This window comes from Mizuhopecten yessoensis, unplaced genomic scaffold (assembly GCF_002113885.1).
Source record: "Mizuhopecten yessoensis strain PY_sf001 unplaced genomic scaffold, ASM211388v2 scaffold8421, whole genome shotgun sequence".
Taxonomy (NCBI): Eukaryota; Metazoa; Mollusca; class Bivalvia; order Pectinida; family Pectinidae; genus Mizuhopecten; species Mizuhopecten yessoensis.
In genome coordinates, this window is record NW_018407539.1 from 428,807 (window position 1) to 450,188 (window position 21,382).

Sequence of the window (21,382 nt, forward strand, 5' to 3'; positions counted from 1 at the left end):
TTCTGAAGCAGAGCGTGACTGTTTTCAAGCTTTTATATGACGTGATTTTTCTGTTGCTAGAGACGCTCAAAAATGACTTGTTTCTGTATCATTACATTTATAGATTTTAAGTTTCATACTAGAAATTTAAACAACACAAATTAAACTTATATTTATGTTTAGTAAACAAGCATTGAACACATAGCACAACTCAACATTTTGTCATTCTTACCTTTTCCGATCAGAGTTGTCTTATCTTGCAGGAGCTCTTTGATGTTATTAATTTTCACCAATCAAGCTTCAACTTTCGTTTTGAAGTTGCCATATGAGATGTAAACATTCCTTCTTTTAGTTGAGGTGAGAAATGGTTTATCAATATTTCTTTATGATGACGTATACCATGAATAATTCACTGTTAAATGTTGATTACCAAGACCATCTTTATTTTGTTTGCATTGTCGATAAAAAGGGCACCTGCACTGCTGCAGTTGTTCTCACATTATCACTTCACTTGTGATATTCAGATATCTAAGGATCAGCTTTAGTTTTAAGTTAAGTTAAGTTTTTAATTGCAGGCGTCCGTTTGGATTCGTGATGTCTGAATGCAATAAAGCTTGAAGTGATCATGACTTACTTAAAACCTATTGTTCAATGTTGCATACTTGATGTATTTATTATATTATGTAACAGGTCAGTGAGAGTAGAGTTTTTTCATTGGGTATCAAACCAATGACCCCTGGCTGCGTCCAGCCCACGGCTGTACCAATTGAGCTAAAGGGAAATTCCCCGAAGTGCGAAATTAGAAGGCAAAAAGGAAATTTCCTGAAGCATGGAGCTGAGAAGGCAATTTCTAACTATGTGTGGCAGAGTTCAATTGTACATAGGATTAAGGTCGCCTTCTAGCTTTGAGAGGGGGTTTGATCCCCAGTGGAAGCACACTATTCTCTTTCCTGTTACAAATGGTGTCTGGCCCTTCTTGTAGTGATAGGGAGTTAGAACCTGGGTTGTGGTGTTCGAGGGCGAACATATTTAAAAAGGGGAGTAGTGTGGCAGGGTTCAATTGTACATAGGATAAAGGTCGCCTTCTAGCTTCGAGCTAGAGGGAATTTCCCTTTAGCTCAGCGTCCTACTAGGAACCTGGGGATCGAACCCTCGATCTCCAGGTTCCTAGTTGGACGCTCAAAGAGTCGGAGCTAAACTGGAAGCACACTATTCTCTTTCCTATTACATGTGTATTGGTTTAATATTGCGTAATAAAGGATGTAGATTGAACAAACAGTTGCACGTAAAGTTTAGTTGCATTGCAGAAAATACCCTGAAGAATTTAAATAATATTCTAATTTTTGGAGCCTGTGCTTATGGTCAGTCTTAGCAAACTAGTTAATTAAAAATGAATTTGAAAGCTCAGAGGGTAAGACTTAAAGAAAAGGGTCATTCCAATATCTAACCCTCCAAGCGTAAGAGGCAGGACTACGAAATACACTTGATCTTGTTTGCATTGGTGTCAGATGACCCCTTAATAGAACCTATACTGGTCTACATTGGGCAGTGAGCTACAGATCGACCTTAGTGCAATCCTCATGTGTCCAGTATATCTGGTGGTATAACGTTGTTTGAGACATCAATTTGGGTAGTTTTGTTATGTTGAGAAAAGTCTGTCATCAGTATGTCCACCAGTTCCTGTTTTACCATTGTCCTGCTGTTATGGTATGTTTTACAGGAGCAGTGTTGTTAAAACTATGTTGATGATACATAAGAGTGTATTTGTAACCTCTGTGTGTTTCTTTTATGATGTGATCCTTTTATGTCTTACCACAGACTTTGGTTTATGATCCCGGACCGCTGCCAAAAACCGTAACTATGCACTGAGAACTGACTTTTTTCTGGCACGAGTTGATAAATCATTTCTGAATTGTAAACAATACGTTCAATGTCTTTAATGGAATATAATAAAGATGAACTAATAAACAGCAGTGTTTTTATAGTGTTATAAATCAGCAGGATTCAAACTCTGGACTTCAGATTAATATACAACTGCTCTAACCAACTGAGCAGCCGGTCAACTGAAGTTTACTGTTAAACCCAAAAGTTTCTCTGAGGACCCTAATTAGTACTAGGTCAGTAAAATGTCTTCATGTTCTTTTGGTTAAACATTGCCAAGAATATTGCACCTTCTCCCATCTTACTTATTTTGGAACAAATTGCTGATATCTGTTTGTCTTTGATTTACTGATTTTCTTCCTAAGATGATGTCTTGTGTTGAGATCTTGATGATGTTCTTTAGATAAAGCTTATTAAGACTACTACAATTTACTGATCATTCTTTGGCCAGGGGAACACATCAATTTATAAAAAGTGGTGTGGAACCATTGGGGGCTGAGGGGCGGGGCCCAATAACAGAGTTTATGTATCCATATGTGCCACTAATGACACTGAAAGACATGGTTTGGCTTTTGCTACCAGGCTGATACAGATGGCTCATGGGAACCTAACAGCCCTGGTTGTAGGTGCATTTCTTCTTGTAGCTGCTTAAGTTAGTATCAAGAACATTTAGGTGCTAGCTTTCCCTTAATTTACAGTATGTTGAAATAGACATGTTGTCTGGGAATTCAGTGTTGATCCTAACTACAACCAATTTCCAGTTTTAAACATACTGTAATACATGTAATATAAAAAGCCAGAGTAACGAATATACAAAGCACGATGTGGAATATTTCTATATGACAACCACAACAATAATGCTGCCTGAAATATAAGATGTATACAGTATATGCCTATGTCGGGTGAAGTACAGCAGTCCTATTCCTGTTACAGGGTTCATCAGTTATACATGTTTTTACACTGTTTCATTGTAGGTCGTCATGTGATCTAATGACATATCACAGCTGAGGTGTATAACAACACAACAGTGACAAGATGGATGGACAGTCAGGGATCCGGGTAAAGGGGTTAGATAAACATTTGACAACTGATAAGGACCTGAAGATGTATTTTAGAAATCCAAAGAATGGAGGTGGAGATATCCGCAAGATTTACTACCCCCTCCTCGACAACGACGCTGTCATTTTGTTTAAAAATGATGACAGTAAGTAATTAATGGTTGATTTTTTAGGTGAATTAGTTTGTCCTTTTTAGCTCACCTGGCACGAAGTGCCAAGTGAGCTTATGCCGTGGTGCGGCGTCCGTCGTCCGTTCGTCGTCCGGCGTCAATATTTTACTTTAAATGACTTCTTCTTAATAACCGAAAGGCCTAGGGTGATGATATTTGGCCAGAAGCAAACTGGGATGAAGGGCTACCAAGTTTGTTCAAATAAATGACCTTCATCTATTTTCAAGGTCACAGGGGTCAAATATGTTAAAAACTTTAAACAACTTCTTCTCAATAACCAAACTGCCCAGGGAGATGATATTTGGTCAGTAGCATGCTAGGGTGAAGGGCTACTAAGTTTGTTCAAATGAATGACCTCCAATTATATTCAAGGTCACAAGGGTCAATTGTCTTAAAAAAACCTTTAAATAACTTCTTCTGAATAACCAAAATGCCCAGGGTGATGATATTTGGCCAGTAGCATGCTGAGATGAAGGGCTACAAAGTTTGTTCAAATGAATGACCTTCACCCATATTCAAGGTCACAGGGGTCAAATATGTTAAAAACTTTAAACAACTTCTTCTCAATAACCAAAATGCCCAGGGTAATGATATTTGGCCAGTAGCATGCTGAGATAAAGGGCTACAAAGTTTGTTCAAATAAATGACCTTCACCCATATTCAAGGTCACAGGGGTCAAATATGTTAAAAACTTTAAACAACTTCTTCTGAATAACCAAAATGCCCTGGGTGATGATATTTAGTCAGTAGCATACTAGGATCAAGGGCTACCAAGTTTGTTTAAATGTATGACCTTGAATCATATTCAAGGTCACAAGGAGCAAATATGTTTAAAATATTTTAACAACTTGTTCTGAATAACCAAAAGGCTCAGGATGTTGATATTTAGTTAGTAGCATATGCTGGGATCAAGGACTACTATGTTTGTTAAAGTTTATATTCAAGGTCACAGGGGTCAAATTTGTTTAAAATCTTTAAACAGCCTCTTATGAATAACCATGGGTCCCAGGATGTTGATACTTTGCAAGTTGCATCCTGAGATGAAAGGCTATACAACGTGTTCAACATACTGACTTAGTTCGACTTTCAATCACAGGGGTGAAATGTTTTAAAAAAGTTAACAGGGTCTTTTGAACGAATTTTGATCATAAATACTGATATTTTGCCTGTAGCTTTATTTTAGATCACTTTTAAGGTTACAAGTGTGAGTTTTATACCAGGTGAGCGATGCAGGCCCATTAGGCCTCTTGTTTACCTTAACACATCCACAAAAAATCCCCCGAAAATGTAATGTTGTGAACACAAATTTCTCCTACCCTTCGCAGGTGTGTCTTCGTTTAGTCAGGAAAGATCACCTTGTTATCCCCTGGGGGAGAATAGCCTTGTGCAAAATAGCATACGCTAAATTGTGACGTCATAAAAGTGAAAAATGAAAATGATGATATTTATACACAACATTATGTAGACTTCTTTCAGTGGAGTTATCAATGAAATAATGGGTTGAGATAAAGTATAATCATTCCCTAACTTGAGAGTGTAACAGAGAAATCTCCGTCACTTAGGATGAATATTTGGTTCTCTAACCCTCAGCAGAGCCAGAATGTTAACTCAATAAGGGGCTCTCTTCCCCAACATTATTTGGGTCTCTAACCCTCAGCAGAGCCAGAATGTTAACTCAATAAGGGGCTCCCTGGGGAGTCTTTCCCCAACATTATTTGGTTCAAGCCATTCAACAGTCAAAAATACACATTTTGTTATATGAAATTTCAATTTTTGCCACATCGCAATAACAAGTCCCAGTTGTATTTTAATGCCATGAAATATAATTTTGTTTTGTTTTCCAGTTGTACATAATATCCTGTCAATACCCAAACATTTGTTACACGGTACCTCTATCAAGCTGAGTAGACTGCCTCCAATGGTGAGTATACAATTAAGATTTAATTTTCGATAATTCCATTTGTACAATAATAGATTTTGCCTCCCATAGTGGTCACTATTCAAAAATGCATCTTATATACAGTATACTGATGGGTGTTTGGATGGCGCAGTGGATAACACACTCAACTTTCACCTGATCGTATGTAAACAGATATGGGGTCACCTGCCCGACCACGTGGGCTTTGTTGGGATATTACGGTTTCCTCGAACATTAAAACCTGTTGCCCACTAACATCTCGGCTAACAGGAGTGATTGATATAAGTTGTAAATACTTGTTTCATAATTGTTGTAAAATAAAAATAAATAAAATACCTGTGACTTGTGTAAGATTTCTACCTCACACGATATAGCCACGACTTGTGTTAGAGTTAAAGATATATGCTACCTTACACAAGATACTTCCGACTTGAGTTGTTTCTCATACATTTGTTATTAAAATTATCTGAGGATTAATGCATACAGTTACTATGTATACCTATTTAGTTTGTCTTCAATTAATTAAAGGATTCAACTTATGATTCATTTAAGAAATTTTGCGAATTGTCTTAGAGACAAACTAGTTTGGAATGGAGACACATTATTGTAAGGTCACTTATACCCTTAAGTATGATTTGTATTACTGTAAGGTAGCTTATACCCTTAAGTATGATTTGTATTACTGTAAGGTAGCTTATACCCTTAAGTATGATTTGTATTACTGTAAGGTAGCTTATACCCTTAAGTATGATTTGTATTACTGTAAGGTAGCTTATACCCTTAAGTATGATTTGTATTACTGTAAGGTAGCTTATACCCTTAAGTATGATTTGTATTACTGTAAGGTAGCTTATACCCTTAAGTATGATTTGTATTACTGTAAGGTAGCTTATACCCTTAAGTATGATTTGTATTACTGTAAGGTAGCTTATACCCTTAAGTATGATTTGTATTACTGTAAGGTAGCTTATACCCTTAAGTATGATTTGTATTACTGTAAGGTAGCTTATACCCTTAAGTACATATACTTAATTAAGTTTTACAATTTGTCAAATGTGATATCTACCTCATTAAAATTACATGTACACGATGTATTGCAAAAGTTGGATCCATTGTTTCCAAAAACTGAATGAAATCTACCTACGATTTGATACTGTTGGCAATGAAACATTCAAAATATATGTTGTAAAGTGTATAAAGTGTATAAAGTGATGTAGTACTTGTTTATATTGTGTGACTAACATTGGTTAATATATACTCTCTGGTAATCAGCTGTTTTTCAGAGTTCACATATATAATTAATTATTATTTGTATCAATGTATGAATTTTCCGTTTTCTCAGGTTTTCACAACAATTGAAGCCAAGTTAGAACCAGATATTTCTTCGATTGTTCTGGGTACTACTGATATCTATGATGAGCTTAAATTTTATGCTGATGTGGAGATCTGCTCTCATGAAGAGGACAATAGTTGCAGCCTGAAGGGTGACTGGTATCAGATTGAACGTGCCTGGCAGATCATACACCTGGCAATGGGATACCAGAAGAAGATCCAGTATCGCCTTCAACAGCAACTTAGCACAGAAAATGGTGATGACAAGTCACGGGCGCGCTATCGTCCTCAGGGAAAATCTACTGATTTAGAAGACGACAGTGATGATTCTGATGAAGGAACCCCCCGAAACGGATCGTCAGTGCCACATCCTTATTCTGCTGGTAGGAAAATGCAAGACTCCCAGTATAGTGTTGTGGGAGCGAGCGTTACAGACAGCATTATATCCTCGACACCGTTTGAGGATGACATCGCAGAGGAAGTTCGAGGAATGGGGCAGAAAAAATCAGCAGCAGCAACAAAATCATCATCAGCAGCAAATACTCCTTATGTACAAGGCGACAGTGAAGAAATGTACACATCACATAAGTACAACCAACGGAAGGTAGGCGATAAGAGAGGTAAGAGTTTCAAGTCAAAGACAAATGAGGAAAGCCACTCTAGTTACAGTTCAAAGTCAGACAAGGGACATCACTCTGGTCAAAGGTCTGAGGGAGACAAGGGAGGTTACTCTAGTTACAGGTCGGAGGCAGACAGAGGTACTGGACACACTTCCCATTCAGCACATCGGCATCTAGCATCTCCGTCAGATGATTATTCCAGAAACTATTCTTCACTGCAAGGAACAACTTATGATCACCTATTCCCAAGGGTGAGTTTTATGTATGTGAGAAAAAATTGACATTCACCTTAATTGTGAACATATATTGTAGAAGTTTTTAGAAACCTGCTCATTAAACTTGGTGTAATTATGGTCTTCCTGAAATTTTTCTGAGTTGAAATTCAAGTCTGAAACTGTGAATGACAAGTAAATCAAACATAATTGGTGTGTTTAATACAAAATAGAAAAAGTGGATGTGTGGGAAATGGTTACTATGGAAATCAGATACGTAACATTTAGTTGTAAGGTTATGTAATGCTGTATGGCAAGGTTTCAATAAACTTTTCATGTTCTTCTTCTTCCAAAAACGGACAAAGACTCCAAGATTGGAGCGATAACTGTCCGTGAATGTTATAAGTTTAATAATCATTAAGTCATATATGTATAAGCTATTAAATGCAGGTCAGGTGCAGGTAATATTCAAAGACAATATGAACGACCTGTTATGCTGTTATTGTAAGGTTTCTTGTCTTTATCCCTGTTTGTTGGTTTGCTTAGGTTTGCTAAATTGTGATACGTTAACATTTCAGGTAGAAATAGTATCTCCTTCCCACCAAACAGACACCAGAGCAACAGGTGAGGAAGTGGGAGGCAGAGGAAGTAAAACGTATACAGTTCCAAGGCACCAGTCTAGATCTTTGTTGGATGATGTACAAATGAATTCTGACGACTCGGAAACAGAAGTGATGAGTATAAGCTACCAAAAACACAGACAACAAGATCAAAATGACACTTTTAAGCACTTTTCTTCACAAATCAGTGTTACAGAACATTCAGATTCTGTTGCAAAGAGCTCATCGCGGAGAGGAAGCAATGACTCTGACACCCGACTGAGGCAGGCTCACAATTATAACACTGTCAATGGGACTGGTTCTCATGCCAGAGATACAAATGACATGTTGAATAGTGCCAGATCTCAAGGAACAGTCGATGTGGATAATCGGTTCAGTAGCTTACCTGTCATGTCATCACAGCATGATGTTTACAATGGTGCGACACCTGGTCACTCAAGTTCAAGGCTGTCTGAATCAGACGAATATAAAAAGTCATATGGAGAAGGTTTTACAGCTTCCTCTACAGACTTGGACTTAGAGAAAGCGATTTCTGCCTCGTTGAAGTCTAGCGGTCCTGTTGAGGATTATTCTGTTGTGGACTCTTATGAGTTTTATGTTGGGTACATCAAAGTGGTAATATTCAGGGGCAACATTACTGAGGTGAAAACCTCAGGCATTGTTAATGCAGCCAATGGCTACCTCGCTCATGGGGCAGGCATAGCAGGAGCTATCGCCATGGCAGCAGGTCCCAGCATGCAACAGGAATGTGAAGAATTGAAAAGAAAATATGGAGCCTTGGAGACTACAACAGTTGTACACACACAAGCTGGTGGCAGACTTAACCGTGAGGTGAACTATATCCTCCATGCTGTGGGACCTATCTGGATCGAGGCTATCAAAGGGAGGTGCACATTTGAGCTGATTCTCACATACCTAAACTGCTTCCGATATGCTGAGAAAATCTGGTTGGACTCCGTATCATTGCCTTGTATAAGTGCAGGTATGTTACCTTTAAGTGCTTTTCAAACATGAATATATCTTAATTACGTAATTTTGATAAAGAACCAATAGCTACCATATTTGATTTCAACAAATTTTATTGATAATCATGATCAATTGGATTGAACACCTGGCTAAAGCCTATATTATGTTCTTTCCATATCACAATACATTTTGTTCAAATAATATCCAGTAGAAATGGAAATTAAGTAATATACAGTAAGACTAAGTTTATCATATATTTTGACATTTGACTTGCTATACTTTTTTGTAATTTGATTTTAAATTTTGCAATGATATAAAAGTTTAATACATGCTAATATATACAAATGCAGCTGAGGGATAAGTGCCGAATCAACCCCTGTGAGTTTCTGGCTGTAAGGTCGATGGGTTCTTCCCCCTATAGTCTTCCACTCAGGAATTGGTTGCACACATAGCTCCCAGCCGCACATGTAAAAAGTGCATGTTATTTCTTCAATGTTTACGATAGATGAAATTCAAACAATATAAAGGAAATGAGTATATCAATCAACTATGCTTCTCACAAGTCATCAGTGTTCATCAAGGTGCACAGCTCTGCAGTATCTATTATCATATTCAATACCAGTGCATGTATACATAAGATGGGGGATGTTGGTGTGTGAGTCTATTGTTATTTCATTATCTGGTATGCTGTCAGTCAGATGTGTTTCAGTTAGGCATATAACATCACAGGAATTTAATGCTTCAATAATACCAATCTTGTTATGTTGGGATCTAACATTTAGATTAGCTATTGTGATATGTTGGGGTCCTGGATTCTGTTCAACATCCATAGATATTAATAACAAGAGGCCCAATGGGCCTGAATCGCTCACCTGGTATTAATTTTATACTTGTAATCTTATTAAAAGTGGACTAAAATACAACTACAGGCAGAATATCAGTGTTTGATTAATAAGAACCTATTAAAAGATTTAGATATATGACGCCCTTGACCTTGAATGTTGAACAAGGACATTAGGTTGAACAGAGTTTATAGTCTTCCATAACCCAGCATGCTTCTAGCAAAATATCATTACCCTGGACCTTTTGGTTATACAGAACAAATCATTTAAAGATTTAAACATATATTGACCACTGTGACCTTGAATATGGGCGAAGGTCATTCATTTGAACAAACTTGGTAGCCCTTCATCCCAGCATGTTACTAGCCAAATATCATCACCCTAGGCCTCTTGGTTATTCAGAAGAAGTTGTTTAAATGTTTTAAACATATTTGACCCCTGTGACCTTGAAAATGGATGAAGGTCATTTATTTGACATTGATCATGCTTTGTATATTACAGGGTGTGTGACATTAATGTTGTGTTGTATATTACAGGGAGTGTGACATCAGTGCTGTGTTGTATATTACAGGGGGTGTGACAAAAATGCTGTGTTTTATATTACAGGGATTTTTGGCTGTCCGCTGGATGTGTCCATTCAGAGTTTTCTGGATGGCCTGTTGATATTTCACAGTGAAAGTGGAGAAAGCTGCCATTTACGGGAGGTCCATCTAGTTAACAATGATCTTGATGGAGTGGTCACTTCCATTGTTCTCATCAAGTCCCTGTTAGACAATGGTCTTGACAGTGCAATAGCTCAGTCACTTGATCGTTATGGGACTCTGTCCAAGACTCATGGTGGGGCAATCCGCAACACAAAAACATTGAGACCAAGTTCTAGGCAGCTGTCAAAGGATGATGATATTATCGGGGCTAGAAGTAGTTCAGATGCAAAACGGCTTCCTGCAAGAAGATCAAGCTCCCTCCAGAGGACAGATCGCAAATCGTCTGGTTTTTCTAGCTCAGGATCTACTAGTGGTCGCAGCGTGATAGGGGCAAGTAACTCATCTGCATTTAAAAGTATTGCTAGTGACAGAGTTACAGAGCCAAGCTCACGTCAGTCTTTGAGGGATAAAACTTCAGTAAGAGGCAGAAGTGAGGAAAGACCATTGTCTTCACGATCACGAGAGCCAGTTACATCCAGTGGGAAGTACGAGTCTCCAAGGAGTGGAAGTTCAGTAAGTTCAAGATCAAAGGCACTTGGCAGTGATTCTTCGGAAATTCGCCCAAGGTCAAGTAGCGGTAGCAAGAAGAAGGTCAGTGAACAAATACTGGCTTCTCAAGGTAGCTCCGCAGCCTTGTCAAGTCCTCGTGGCATGGGCTCGTCCAGAGCTCCTCCACAGATGAAACAGGCTTTGGTTGGCACGTCAAATGGAGCAAGGCTAAAACAGACGAGTCTCAGGACTGGGAAGGCCACACCAGTCAAGGCCACAACATTACGACAAGACAGCAGTACGAAGTTTAGGGAGAGTGAGAGAGGGACAGGTTCCAGGGTATACAAAGCAGGCACTAGAGAGTACAACAGGGGTGCGTATTTGGACGGCTCACAAAGTCTGCCGATGGGTATTGATTCTCCTCACTACTCGTCCTCACGGCTGAGAGGGAACAGTCCGCGGAGGTACACAGATCATAAATACTGAGGTTGTATTACAGTATCTCTTCATAGAAAGCAGTTTCCACATGCCAGCTTTATATATAAATTTACCTGTTTAAGATTTTCAAGTAGTGCTTGTAGGTTTTTTTCACATAATTTTAGATTTGACATAACAATTTATTTAAATTTGACTATTTTCATTGTTCAGTTTTTATTTTATTTTCTGCAGGTATATATTTTGTCATTTTATATTTATGAAATTGTGCCATATATTATACTACACAGATATGATGATTCTATTAAACTATTTTGCACAAGTCACTAATTTTAGATTATTAGAAGATTTAACACATGATGAAAATAATCTGTGATTTTACCAAGTAACAATACATCATACTACATGTATCAGAGTATCAGTGCTACCCAAACTGTGGATAACATAAGCAATACCGTAGAGTGCTTGACTGAAAATAGTTTCGTTAATTGTTTTGTTTTTTTGGATAACTCTCCTTTCACACAGAATCTCAGTAAAATCTGAACTCAATGTTATATTGACCCGGGACGTTTTGCCTGTCGATATAAAGCACATACTATTCGATTCAGTGTGTATACTCTCTCTATCGATAGGCGGGACATCCTTAATTCCCAGTTAGAGGAACATAAAAAACATACAATTTTGTCACATAATGACATTGTTGTACCGTTAAAAAATACAAATCGCTCGCTCAGTATTCGCTTAACAAAGGGAGCAGTTGGTCCTGAAATGTTACGACATGTTTAACACGTACATTGTTTGTGTAGAAAGTAAAACTTTGATATTACATATTTCCAAATTGATGAATCTTATGGAAGATATGAACACACGTCATCAAGAATACACTAAGATGGCACACAGACTCTACTTGGTATCAGACATCTGAAGTCAGCGGTTTCTTCAAGAGATTTCTCAATGATTTAACATTGCGACCGATTTTCTCATCTTTAGGATGGTTACTTACAAGTGGGATTCTCAACTTTTTTTTTTTTAAATTGGATAGTTAGTCTAAATATTTTATTTTAAGGTGTATGATATTTATGATAGACTTACATAGAATTTAGTCTCTTGTAATCATCTTATATAGGTATAGATCTAATGTTATTTGGGATAGATCAGACTTACATAGAATTTAGTCTCTGGTAATCATCATATATAGGTATAGATCTAATGTTATTTGTGATAGATCAGACTTACATAGAATTTAGTCTCTGGTAATCATCATATATAGGTATAGATCTAATGTTATTTGTGATAGATCAGACTTACATAGAATTTAGTCTCTGGTAATCATCATATATAGGTATAGATCTAATGTTATTTGTGATAGATCAGACTTACATAGAATTTAGTCTCTGGTAATCATCATATATAGGTATAGATCTAATGTTATTTGTGATAGATCAGACTTACATAGAATTTAGTCTCTGGTAATCATCATATATAGGTATAGATCTAATGTTATTTGTGATAGATCAGACTTACATAGAATTTAGTCTCTGGTAATCATCATATATAGGTATAGATCTAATGTTATTTGTGATAGATCTATGAAAATTTTCTGAAATGGTTTGATCATCATCCATGTAGTATTTTTCGCACACTGACTATGAAAGTAACGGATTTTGTTTGCTTTCTAACTTAAACATATTATAAATATATGTGATTGTTTTATTTCATTTATATCATGAAATAACTTGAAACTAACAAGAACAGTATATAACACATCAAACGGTAGAGCACCATTCAGCATTGTTTTGGTATGTGTATTTTTTAGTTCTCTAGATAATAATTGGTTATATTTTTATGATGTTACGGATCTAGAACTCATAAGGTTTGATTTGTTTATATTTTCACATCATGACCATAATTTTTATAACCCGTAAATGTTATACAAATGCAAATATTAGAATATCAGATGATACATGCCCTTTATGCCCTTTGCTATTCCCTCATTTTTTATACAAATGCAAGTATTAGGACATCAGATGATACAGGCCCTTTATGCCCTTTGTATATTCACTCACAAAACTTGTACTTATACGTGTACATTGTATTGGTTGCTTCTGTTTACAGTTTTTACTTTTTGAATGCATTGTAAGTTGACTTTGACCAACATCAGTGAACCTAAATGTGAGTAAGTGTATTTCATAGTACAATCAAGGGTTTAACTCTGGAAAAAAAAAATCAAATTTAAATTTTAATATTTTTGAAAATATACAAGATGACACAATTTGCTTCATCTTCTTAAGCTAATGCACCATTGAGTAATTTGGCCGCAGAGTAAGTTAAAAGGAGGCTGTCGTCAATCTCATTACAGCATGGTCTTGCCAAGGCCAAACTTAACAAAGGTATGGTTTGGGTCCTTCTGCTGAAGACTGCCTTTTAAAGGACAAAGAATAACACCCTATCCTTGCTACAGGTGTTATAACTAACTGACATAACAATATACATGATGTATGACATATCAGCTGAGATGTATATGTTACTAACTATATATTTTATAATGCACTCTAGTTTATCCGTATGCCAATTTAATTTTTTAAATGCTTAAATGGCAGATTATTTCAAATTATATAATATTTTCAGTTTTCATAGTTATGATCACCAGGTTTTGAAGTCGACATGCATACAGCTTAGAGATGTGTTTAATGTCTGTGAATATATTTATATTTGATGTGGACAATTTTCCGTGATTAATTTGTATACTGTTAAGAAGTATACTACTTTGTGTATAAAGTATATAGGTATGACTCCTATCTGTAGATATGTATGTAGAAAGTGTAGACATTTGGACACACAGATACAGGTAAACACATGTGTCACTTACATAAAGGTATCTTTAGGTAAGATCCATAACTCTGGAATACAGGTATGTTCAGATAAACACCTGCAATTCTGACATATAGATACAGGTAAACACATGTGTCATTAACATAAAGGTATCTTTAGGTAACATCCATAACTCTGGAATACAGGTATGTTCAGGTAAGTACTTGTGATTTTACAGTTAAAGATAAGCATGAGAATATTTGAGTTGGTTTAACACATACTTTAAGTAATTTAATTATCTCATTGTCCACAAACCACAATGGTAAAAGATTGTGTGATGTCTGGTTTATGGGGTACCAGGTATTTTAGATTATTAGTATGCATGCTTTATTGGGTAATTTGAATACATGATCCTGTATATTGATTTTTAAATTTGCAAAGGTTTCAATTCAAACATATTTTATTGACGCTGAATAGTCGAAGGGATTGGGCAAAATTCTTACAACTTACTAGGCCCTCTCCGGTTACTGCAAAGAATTTAAATGAGTTTGAATAGTGTACATATTTAAAGTGCCTTAAAGATAATTGTTTTTGAGATATTATTTCTGAATGTGATTGTTTTGTACACACCAAGTTGTATATATGATATGTTTTACAATAAGTATGTATATATTCTGAACATTTACATGTTGGACATTTTTAAATGTAAAAATATTTGTCTTTATCAACAGATAAATGTTTGGGTTTTGTTATTGATTTGAAAGGATGTAATTATAGATTAGTTTTTAATATTTGTTGTATAAAATGTAGAGCAATTTTGACATTGAAAATTAGATTATAAAGACAGTGTAGTATGTCTGTAGTAAAATTAATCATAGATAATGTTATTACATTACAATGGAATCTTGTTAGTTAGGACACTGAAAGACTGCAGAGAGGTAATTACAAAGTATTAAATTATTATTTGGAACAGGGGTGCATGTACTCCTGATCGTTCAGACTAACTTTGTTCGTTTGTGGTGTATTCCAGAACCTCCACCTTTCCTTACCTGTCACTCACTACACAGACGAGTCAGTTACTCACTTAGTCTATACAAGTGAGTCAGTCACTCACTACACATTTGAGTCCATCATTCACTACACAGCTGAGTCAGTCAGTCAGTCACTAAACAGCTGAGTCTGTCACTCACTACACAGTTGAGGCACTCACTCACTACACATTCAAGTCCATCACTCACTACACAGGTGAGTCTGTCACTCACTACACAGGTGAGGTACTCACACACTACACAGATGAGTCTGTCACTCACTACACAGGTGAGTGTCACTTACTACACAGGTGAGTCAGTCACTTACTACACAGGTGAGTCTGTCACTCACTACACAGGTGAGTCTGTCAGTCACTAAACAGCTGAGTCCGTCACTCACTACACAGTTGAGGCACTCACTCACTACACATTCAAGTCCATCACTCACTACACAGGTGAGTCAGTCACTCACTACACAGGTGAGGCACTCATGCACTACTCATTTAAGTCAATCATTCACTTCACAGGTGAGTAAGACACTCAATATACAGGTGAGTCACTCGCTAGCTATGACATACAATGTACCTGTACAGGTGAATGAGTTGATATTCTCACATGTTTCTGTTGATTGATGCATATTTATTGGTTTAGATATAATTTTGATAATTCACTGAATCTGTTGTCTGTTATGTACTGTGACCTCCAACTCTTATTGATGCCGTCCACGCCTCTTATTTTTTGCATTTTAAAGCCTTCAATGAAATTAGTTTCTGGTTTTACACCTTTGAGTGATTAATGACTAACATAAGTAAAGGAAAATTTGTGATGAAAATGTTAACACTATATTAGAAAAACCCACCTACCCCTGATATCACTATAAGTAAAGCCTAGCTATTACTATAATAGTGATGTAGTTGCGTAATTTATTAATTACATTGATCATACAGTATGGGACCAATATAGTTGTACTTCAATCAGATAGTTGTTTTGTTGCTATGGTAACTATATAGAAGGTTATATTTTCTTCATCCTTGAACAGGATACCAACTCTAAAAACGGTGAGAACTCTGTAAAACATTTACCTCATGTACATCTCCATTAGGAATTGGAATACACCTCATATTCCTCCAGAATTGGTTTAAAAGCAAAGTATTTCTTATAGATGAGAATGGTGTAACTTGAATGTGTAAAAGCTCCAATTGAAGGGGTGGGGATGAGTGTTGGGATGATGGGGGTGGGGATGAGTGTTGGGATGATGGGGGGGGGGATGAGTGTTGGGATGATGGGGGTGGGGATTTGTTTTGAAGGATTCTAGGGGGGAAATAAACAGGTGTTAATTTGACCATTTACATCAACTCATAAAATAGGGGATTAGTGACAGTAGTTGTTTCACACTGTGAAAGATACTGTAAAACATATAGTCTAAAGAAATTGTTTAATCTTTATGTTATTTAGTAATATACAGCTTAGAAAAATGTCAAATACTATATTCAATGTAATATTGTGTAGGTGAGGGAGATTTTTGCTATTTTAGAGCTCACATAACTAAATCATTGCTTGAATTGTTGTATTCATATTGTTAAGAATATTCTATATGTCATCCGGATACAAGTATATCTCTCACAGACGTACGGTATATGTTTTTTCCACACTATCTATTTTATCTGATTTTCTTTCTTTGTTTAGTTGTTCTCATAGCATCTCATCAGAAATTAAAAATTTAACCATAGCTTTTTGTCGGATGTTTTTTTTTTTTTTACAGAAAATTATAAAATGTTACTGAAGTACGGTAACCATTTTTTTTTTTTTGTAACTTTTTTTCAGAAGATTTGGATTATGTTCGTTTTAGAGTATTTGGGAAGTTAAACACTCTTTAATTTGCATGGAAAAGTATCATGAAATATGAGGATTGACAGAAAATACAATACTGTACTGTTACCATCCCCCTGAGGAACTAATACAGTGAAAACGTTACTGCAAAATGTAACATATTCTTTTGTCAATTTAATCATTCCCCCCTGAAATTTCATAATGGACCATTCCAACCTTTGAATTGGAAGAGTTCAAATTTGTCTTCAGGGATGAATGAGTTATTTTTTTATTTTTTTTATATACACAAAGTATGTATATATAGATATACATATTAGACACATCTTTTAAAACATTGTTAAATGTATCCTTTTTACAGCCACTTGTAAGGAATATTTTAAAATTCGATTTGAAATCTCTTTGATACAATATAAGCAGAAACTACAGCAGAAACTACAGATACAGGTATCTTTACCAGTCAAAAGGTTTTCAGTAGTATTTGTTTGTGGTAACAAATTAATGTTCATTAGCGGTAGTAGGTTGAGTGACAAAAGCTTTCTGAAATACAGGACTTGTTATATATGTATATATTGGCCTATTTAAACACTAGAACAACAGTTGCACATAGGTTAAGGTCGTGTTGTATATAAACTGTGAAAGTCTACCTACATTATACTACAACGATTACCACCAAGGTGTGTGGGGAAAACATGTTGATTCTCATTACTGTTATTTGTTAGAAGTCTGTTTTGGATTTTAAGATGGGCTATGGTCAGTAATAAATTGTGATGTCTTTGTATGTTAGAAGATAGTGTATTTTTTTAGCTATAGTTTTAGCTCGCCCTGCATAAAGGTAAAATTGCATGCCGTGGCACAATATCTGTTGTCTGTCTTTTGTTCTGGAGCTCCAAAATGTGGAATTACTTATCTTCTCAATGTCCTGAATAAGCAGAGGCAGATCAAAGGGGAGTGTCACCAGAACATGTCTCCATGGTCCGTTTTTTTGACATTTTCAGTATATGTTTAAAAATTGAAGTTTTATTTGAATTATTTTTGGCATGATAGGAGCACGTCTTTTTCCTAAAAACCAAACAAGGATGTTTCCAAGAACATTAAAATAAATAAATTGAACCAAAATTATAATAATATCTTGATCATTCATTCCACTCTGGAGTTTAACTTAAAAAAAATGAAAAAACAAGAGCAGAAAAAAGAATTTAGGACAGATTTAGATAAAGACATTTGAAAAGGAGTAAAGCCAAGACAGGTTTCTTATCCAACTTTATCACCATGACATGGTTCCACCACATCCACCACAAAAAGACAAACTTGAAACCTGGAATGGTGACATCCCCCTGACAAAAAAAGATGTTTAATTGAATGGAAATTATGCTGACAACTATGTCCTCTGATTGGCTAAGACTTTTAGTTTATTTTCAAAATGCCCTTGTAATCATGCATTAAGTTTAAATAAGAAATTAAATAGGTGAGTGATACAGACCCCATGGACCTGTTATTTCTGAAAATTTCTAAAGATTATTTTCTTTTTTTCTTTTTCACTAAATGACTGCAGTATTGTTCTTCCCATTAAGTATAGGTTGCAGGAGAATTATGAAATTTTGTTTTAATTTTCTGCCTTGAAGTTTGGATTTGAATTTTAGACTTTTGAAGTTGGCTTGTTAAGTTTTGGATCAGTGTATGTAAAATCCATACAAAGTCATAATACCCTAATTACCTATACTTAATCAAACATTTCTTTCAGATTGTGATTATTCAATGTATTTTATTTCTATTTATTTATTTAATATTTTTCTTTGAAAGTCAAATACATACCTTTTCGTCCACAAAACAAGTTAAATTTTAATTGGGTAAAATGACAATGTTTTCTGTCCTGTTTGATGTGCTGCTGTATTTCATTATACTCATTATATTGTGTAATTATCAATAAAATATTTCATTAATATACTTTGTTAAAATTATTAGTACGCATTGACAATTTATAACAAAAAAAATGATGAAAGTGATATTCAGGTATCTAACATTTACAATGATTCCATTCTTGGTCTGAATGACCTATTGTTTCAACTGTAGCGGAACTGGACTGGGTCGATCATTGGCGACCAGGTAGCTCAATTGGTATACTGTCTGTCTAGAATTCGGAGCGATCTGGGTTCGAACCTAAGTCTGGCCGTTACATTTTCCATCTCCTATTAAACAACTACTTCTTGAAAACGACTCCATGAGCATTTGAAGGATTGCATCTGTCACCTTCTGAATCAGTTGACCTCTGATGGTCATCGTGCCCACTGTTTGACTGTGAGATGCTTTTGACATATCCTACATAGTGTCCTTGTAGATCGTGACCAAGCACTTCAAAACTAGAAGAGGAGTAGTCCCTCTGCCCGTTAAAACATAGATATCTAAACCTGCATATGGTCACGGTTCATAAAGACGCATTACAAAGGACAACATGTAAGAGGAAATACATTTCTGTCAAGGGTTAACCAAATCCTATACCAATTACTTTGAGACAGTTCACAGGAGACCTTTTCAGCGCTCATACGACCAGTGTGGGAACAATATCAAACAGCTCTTCACGCATCAGAAGGACCATCGATACTTTGTACTCTCTAACCCAGCTTTCCCAACCTGCAAGACATCCCTTCTTGTAAAACACTGCCAGTACGAAGTTGTTTTGTTTATATGGTATAAACACAAAAACCCTGAACGCTGTATTAGGTCCTGATATCCCAATGCTAGGAATGCCTTCTATGATCCAATATCTTACAACAATAAAAACATGATCCAATATCTTACAACAATAAAAACATGATCCAATATCTTACAACAATAAAAGCATGTTCCAATATCTTACAACAATAAAAACATGTTCCAATATCTTACAAGGAGAACGTTGTCATGAGAACCATACCAAAAAATGCTGTTAGATTTTTTGATTTTTCTAAGAGAACTTGGTACGCAATTTTGTGCAAGAAAGGTGTCGGAATAACTTGTCAGGAGAGTGTTGGTACAATTCACTTAAAAGAAATCTTGAATGCTTTTCTAGGAGAGCTTTGGTATGAGACATGTTCTGAAATAAGAAGGTGTCCGAATCCCTTGTTAGGAAGAGAGAGTTGGTATGAGACATGGTCTGAAATAAGAAGGTGTCCGAATCCCTTGCTAGGAAGAGAGAGAGTTGGTATGAGACATGGTCTGAAATAAGAAGGTGTCCGAATCCCTTGTTAGGAAGAGAGGGTTGGTATGAGACATGGTCTGAAATAAGAAGGGGTCCGAATCCCTTGCTAGGAAGAGAGAGAGTTGGTATGAGCCATGGTCTGAAATAAGAAGGTGTCCGAATCCCTTGTTAGGAAGAGAGTTGGTATGAGACATGGTCTGAAATAAGTAGGTGACCGAATCCCTTGCTAGGAAGAGAGAGAGTTGGTATGAGACATGGTCTGAAATAAGTAGGTGACCGAATCCCTTGCTAGGAAGAGAGAGAGTTGGTATGAGACATGGTCTGAAATAAGAAGGTGTCCGAATCCCTTGTTAGGAAGAGAGAGTTGGTATGAGATATTTTCAACAAGACATCTACATACCTCGCCAGGATAATGTTAGTATGGTATACTCTGTAGAACCTTGTCAGGAGAATGTGGGAATGATACGTCTTCAGAAAGAAAGATAAATACTGTTATTCATATTTCTAGATAATTCGATATAGTTAGAAACAGTACTTGAACCGAACGAAGTGGATAATATTCCCGAACTTTAACAGGGATTGCATTACTCGAATGGCTTGAGATTTTCCTCAGCAATGACAGTCATCATAAAAATGGTATCATCTGGGAAAAAAATCAAGTCGCTAACGGTCACCATCAGCTAAAATTGACTTCAAGAAATATTTTTCGACATATTCTAAACAAATGCTTAAACGGTATTACCTGATTCAGCTAACTGCAAGGCAAGGACTTTTACAAATTAGTCTGAAATAAAAAAAAAAAAATACAGCTTCACGGTCGGCAACGCATTAAGGTGGCTCCACACTTTCGTAATTAACCAGCGAAACTCGTTGACACTTTCATATAATGGTTATGCAACTATGTAGAGTTGATTTTATGAAAATCTAAACACTCCGATAGTTAGGGGACTTTTTTGGAAAAAATACCAAAAAAATGAATTTTCGTCAATTTTAATATTTTCCGTTTTTTTTTTGGGTGTGACATTGTTCGGAACAATAACAACAATAATAAAATGAAAAGAAGCATTTCTAATTAACCCTACAAATATTTTATTTATCGCAAAATATGTAACACATGTTACACAAAGTGTTTTTTATTGAATTTGAACGGATAAAAGTTATTATCTACAAGCTAAAAGCCAACAGGACACAAAGATCTATACATATAGAATGGGAAATTGAACAAAATATACACAATGGCTTTATAATTAATTTATTTTACATTTTACAATCACTTCGATCCGGGTAAGAGTTATCTTCCTTGAAAAAAATC

At 35.9% G+C, this 21,382-nt stretch overlaps 1 protein-coding gene across 2 annotated transcripts; it reads left to right on the top strand.

The window, feature by feature from the left end:
• Window positions 1-261: 261 nt before the first annotated feature.
• LOC110455922 lies at window positions 262-17,123 on the top strand. 2 transcript variants are annotated; one of them, XR_002463522.1, is made up of 7 exons: window positions 262-336; window positions 2,835-3,064; window positions 4,933-5,009; window positions 6,349-7,209; window positions 7,749-8,772; window positions 10,205-15,400; window positions 15,545-17,123. XR_002463522.1 is itself a non-coding variant. In XM_021506358.1 (6 exons), exons 2-6 carry the CDS (start codon window positions 2,896-2,898, stop codon window positions 11,275-11,277), a joined length of 3,204 nt encoding a protein of 1,067 aa, XP_021362033.1. In that variant the 5' UTR covers window positions 262-336; window positions 2,835-2,895; the 3' UTR covers window positions 11,278-17,123. The 2 variants fall into 2 exon arrangements, 1 of the variants encoding a protein (XP_021362033.1); XM_021506358.1 differs by having other exon boundaries at window positions 10,205-17,123.
• The last annotated feature ends 4,259 nt before the right edge of the window (window positions 17,124-21,382 follow it).

What these genes read in the sequence shown, in the direction of transcription:
- LOC110455922 (XM_021506358.1), top strand. Translation starts at nt 2,896, where the DNA reads ATGGATGGACAGTCAGGGATCCGGGTAAAGGGGTTAGATAAACATTTG. An exon ending in TTTGTTTAAAAATGATGACA is followed by an intron (nt 3,065 to 4,932) that starts GTAAGTAATTAA and finishes TTTGTTTTCCAG; the next exon opens with TTGTACATAATATCCTGTCA. An exon ending in TGAGTAGACTGCCTCCAATG is followed by an intron (nt 5,010 to 6,348) that starts GTGAGTATACAA and finishes CCGTTTTCTCAG; the next exon opens with GTTTTCACAACAATTGAAGC.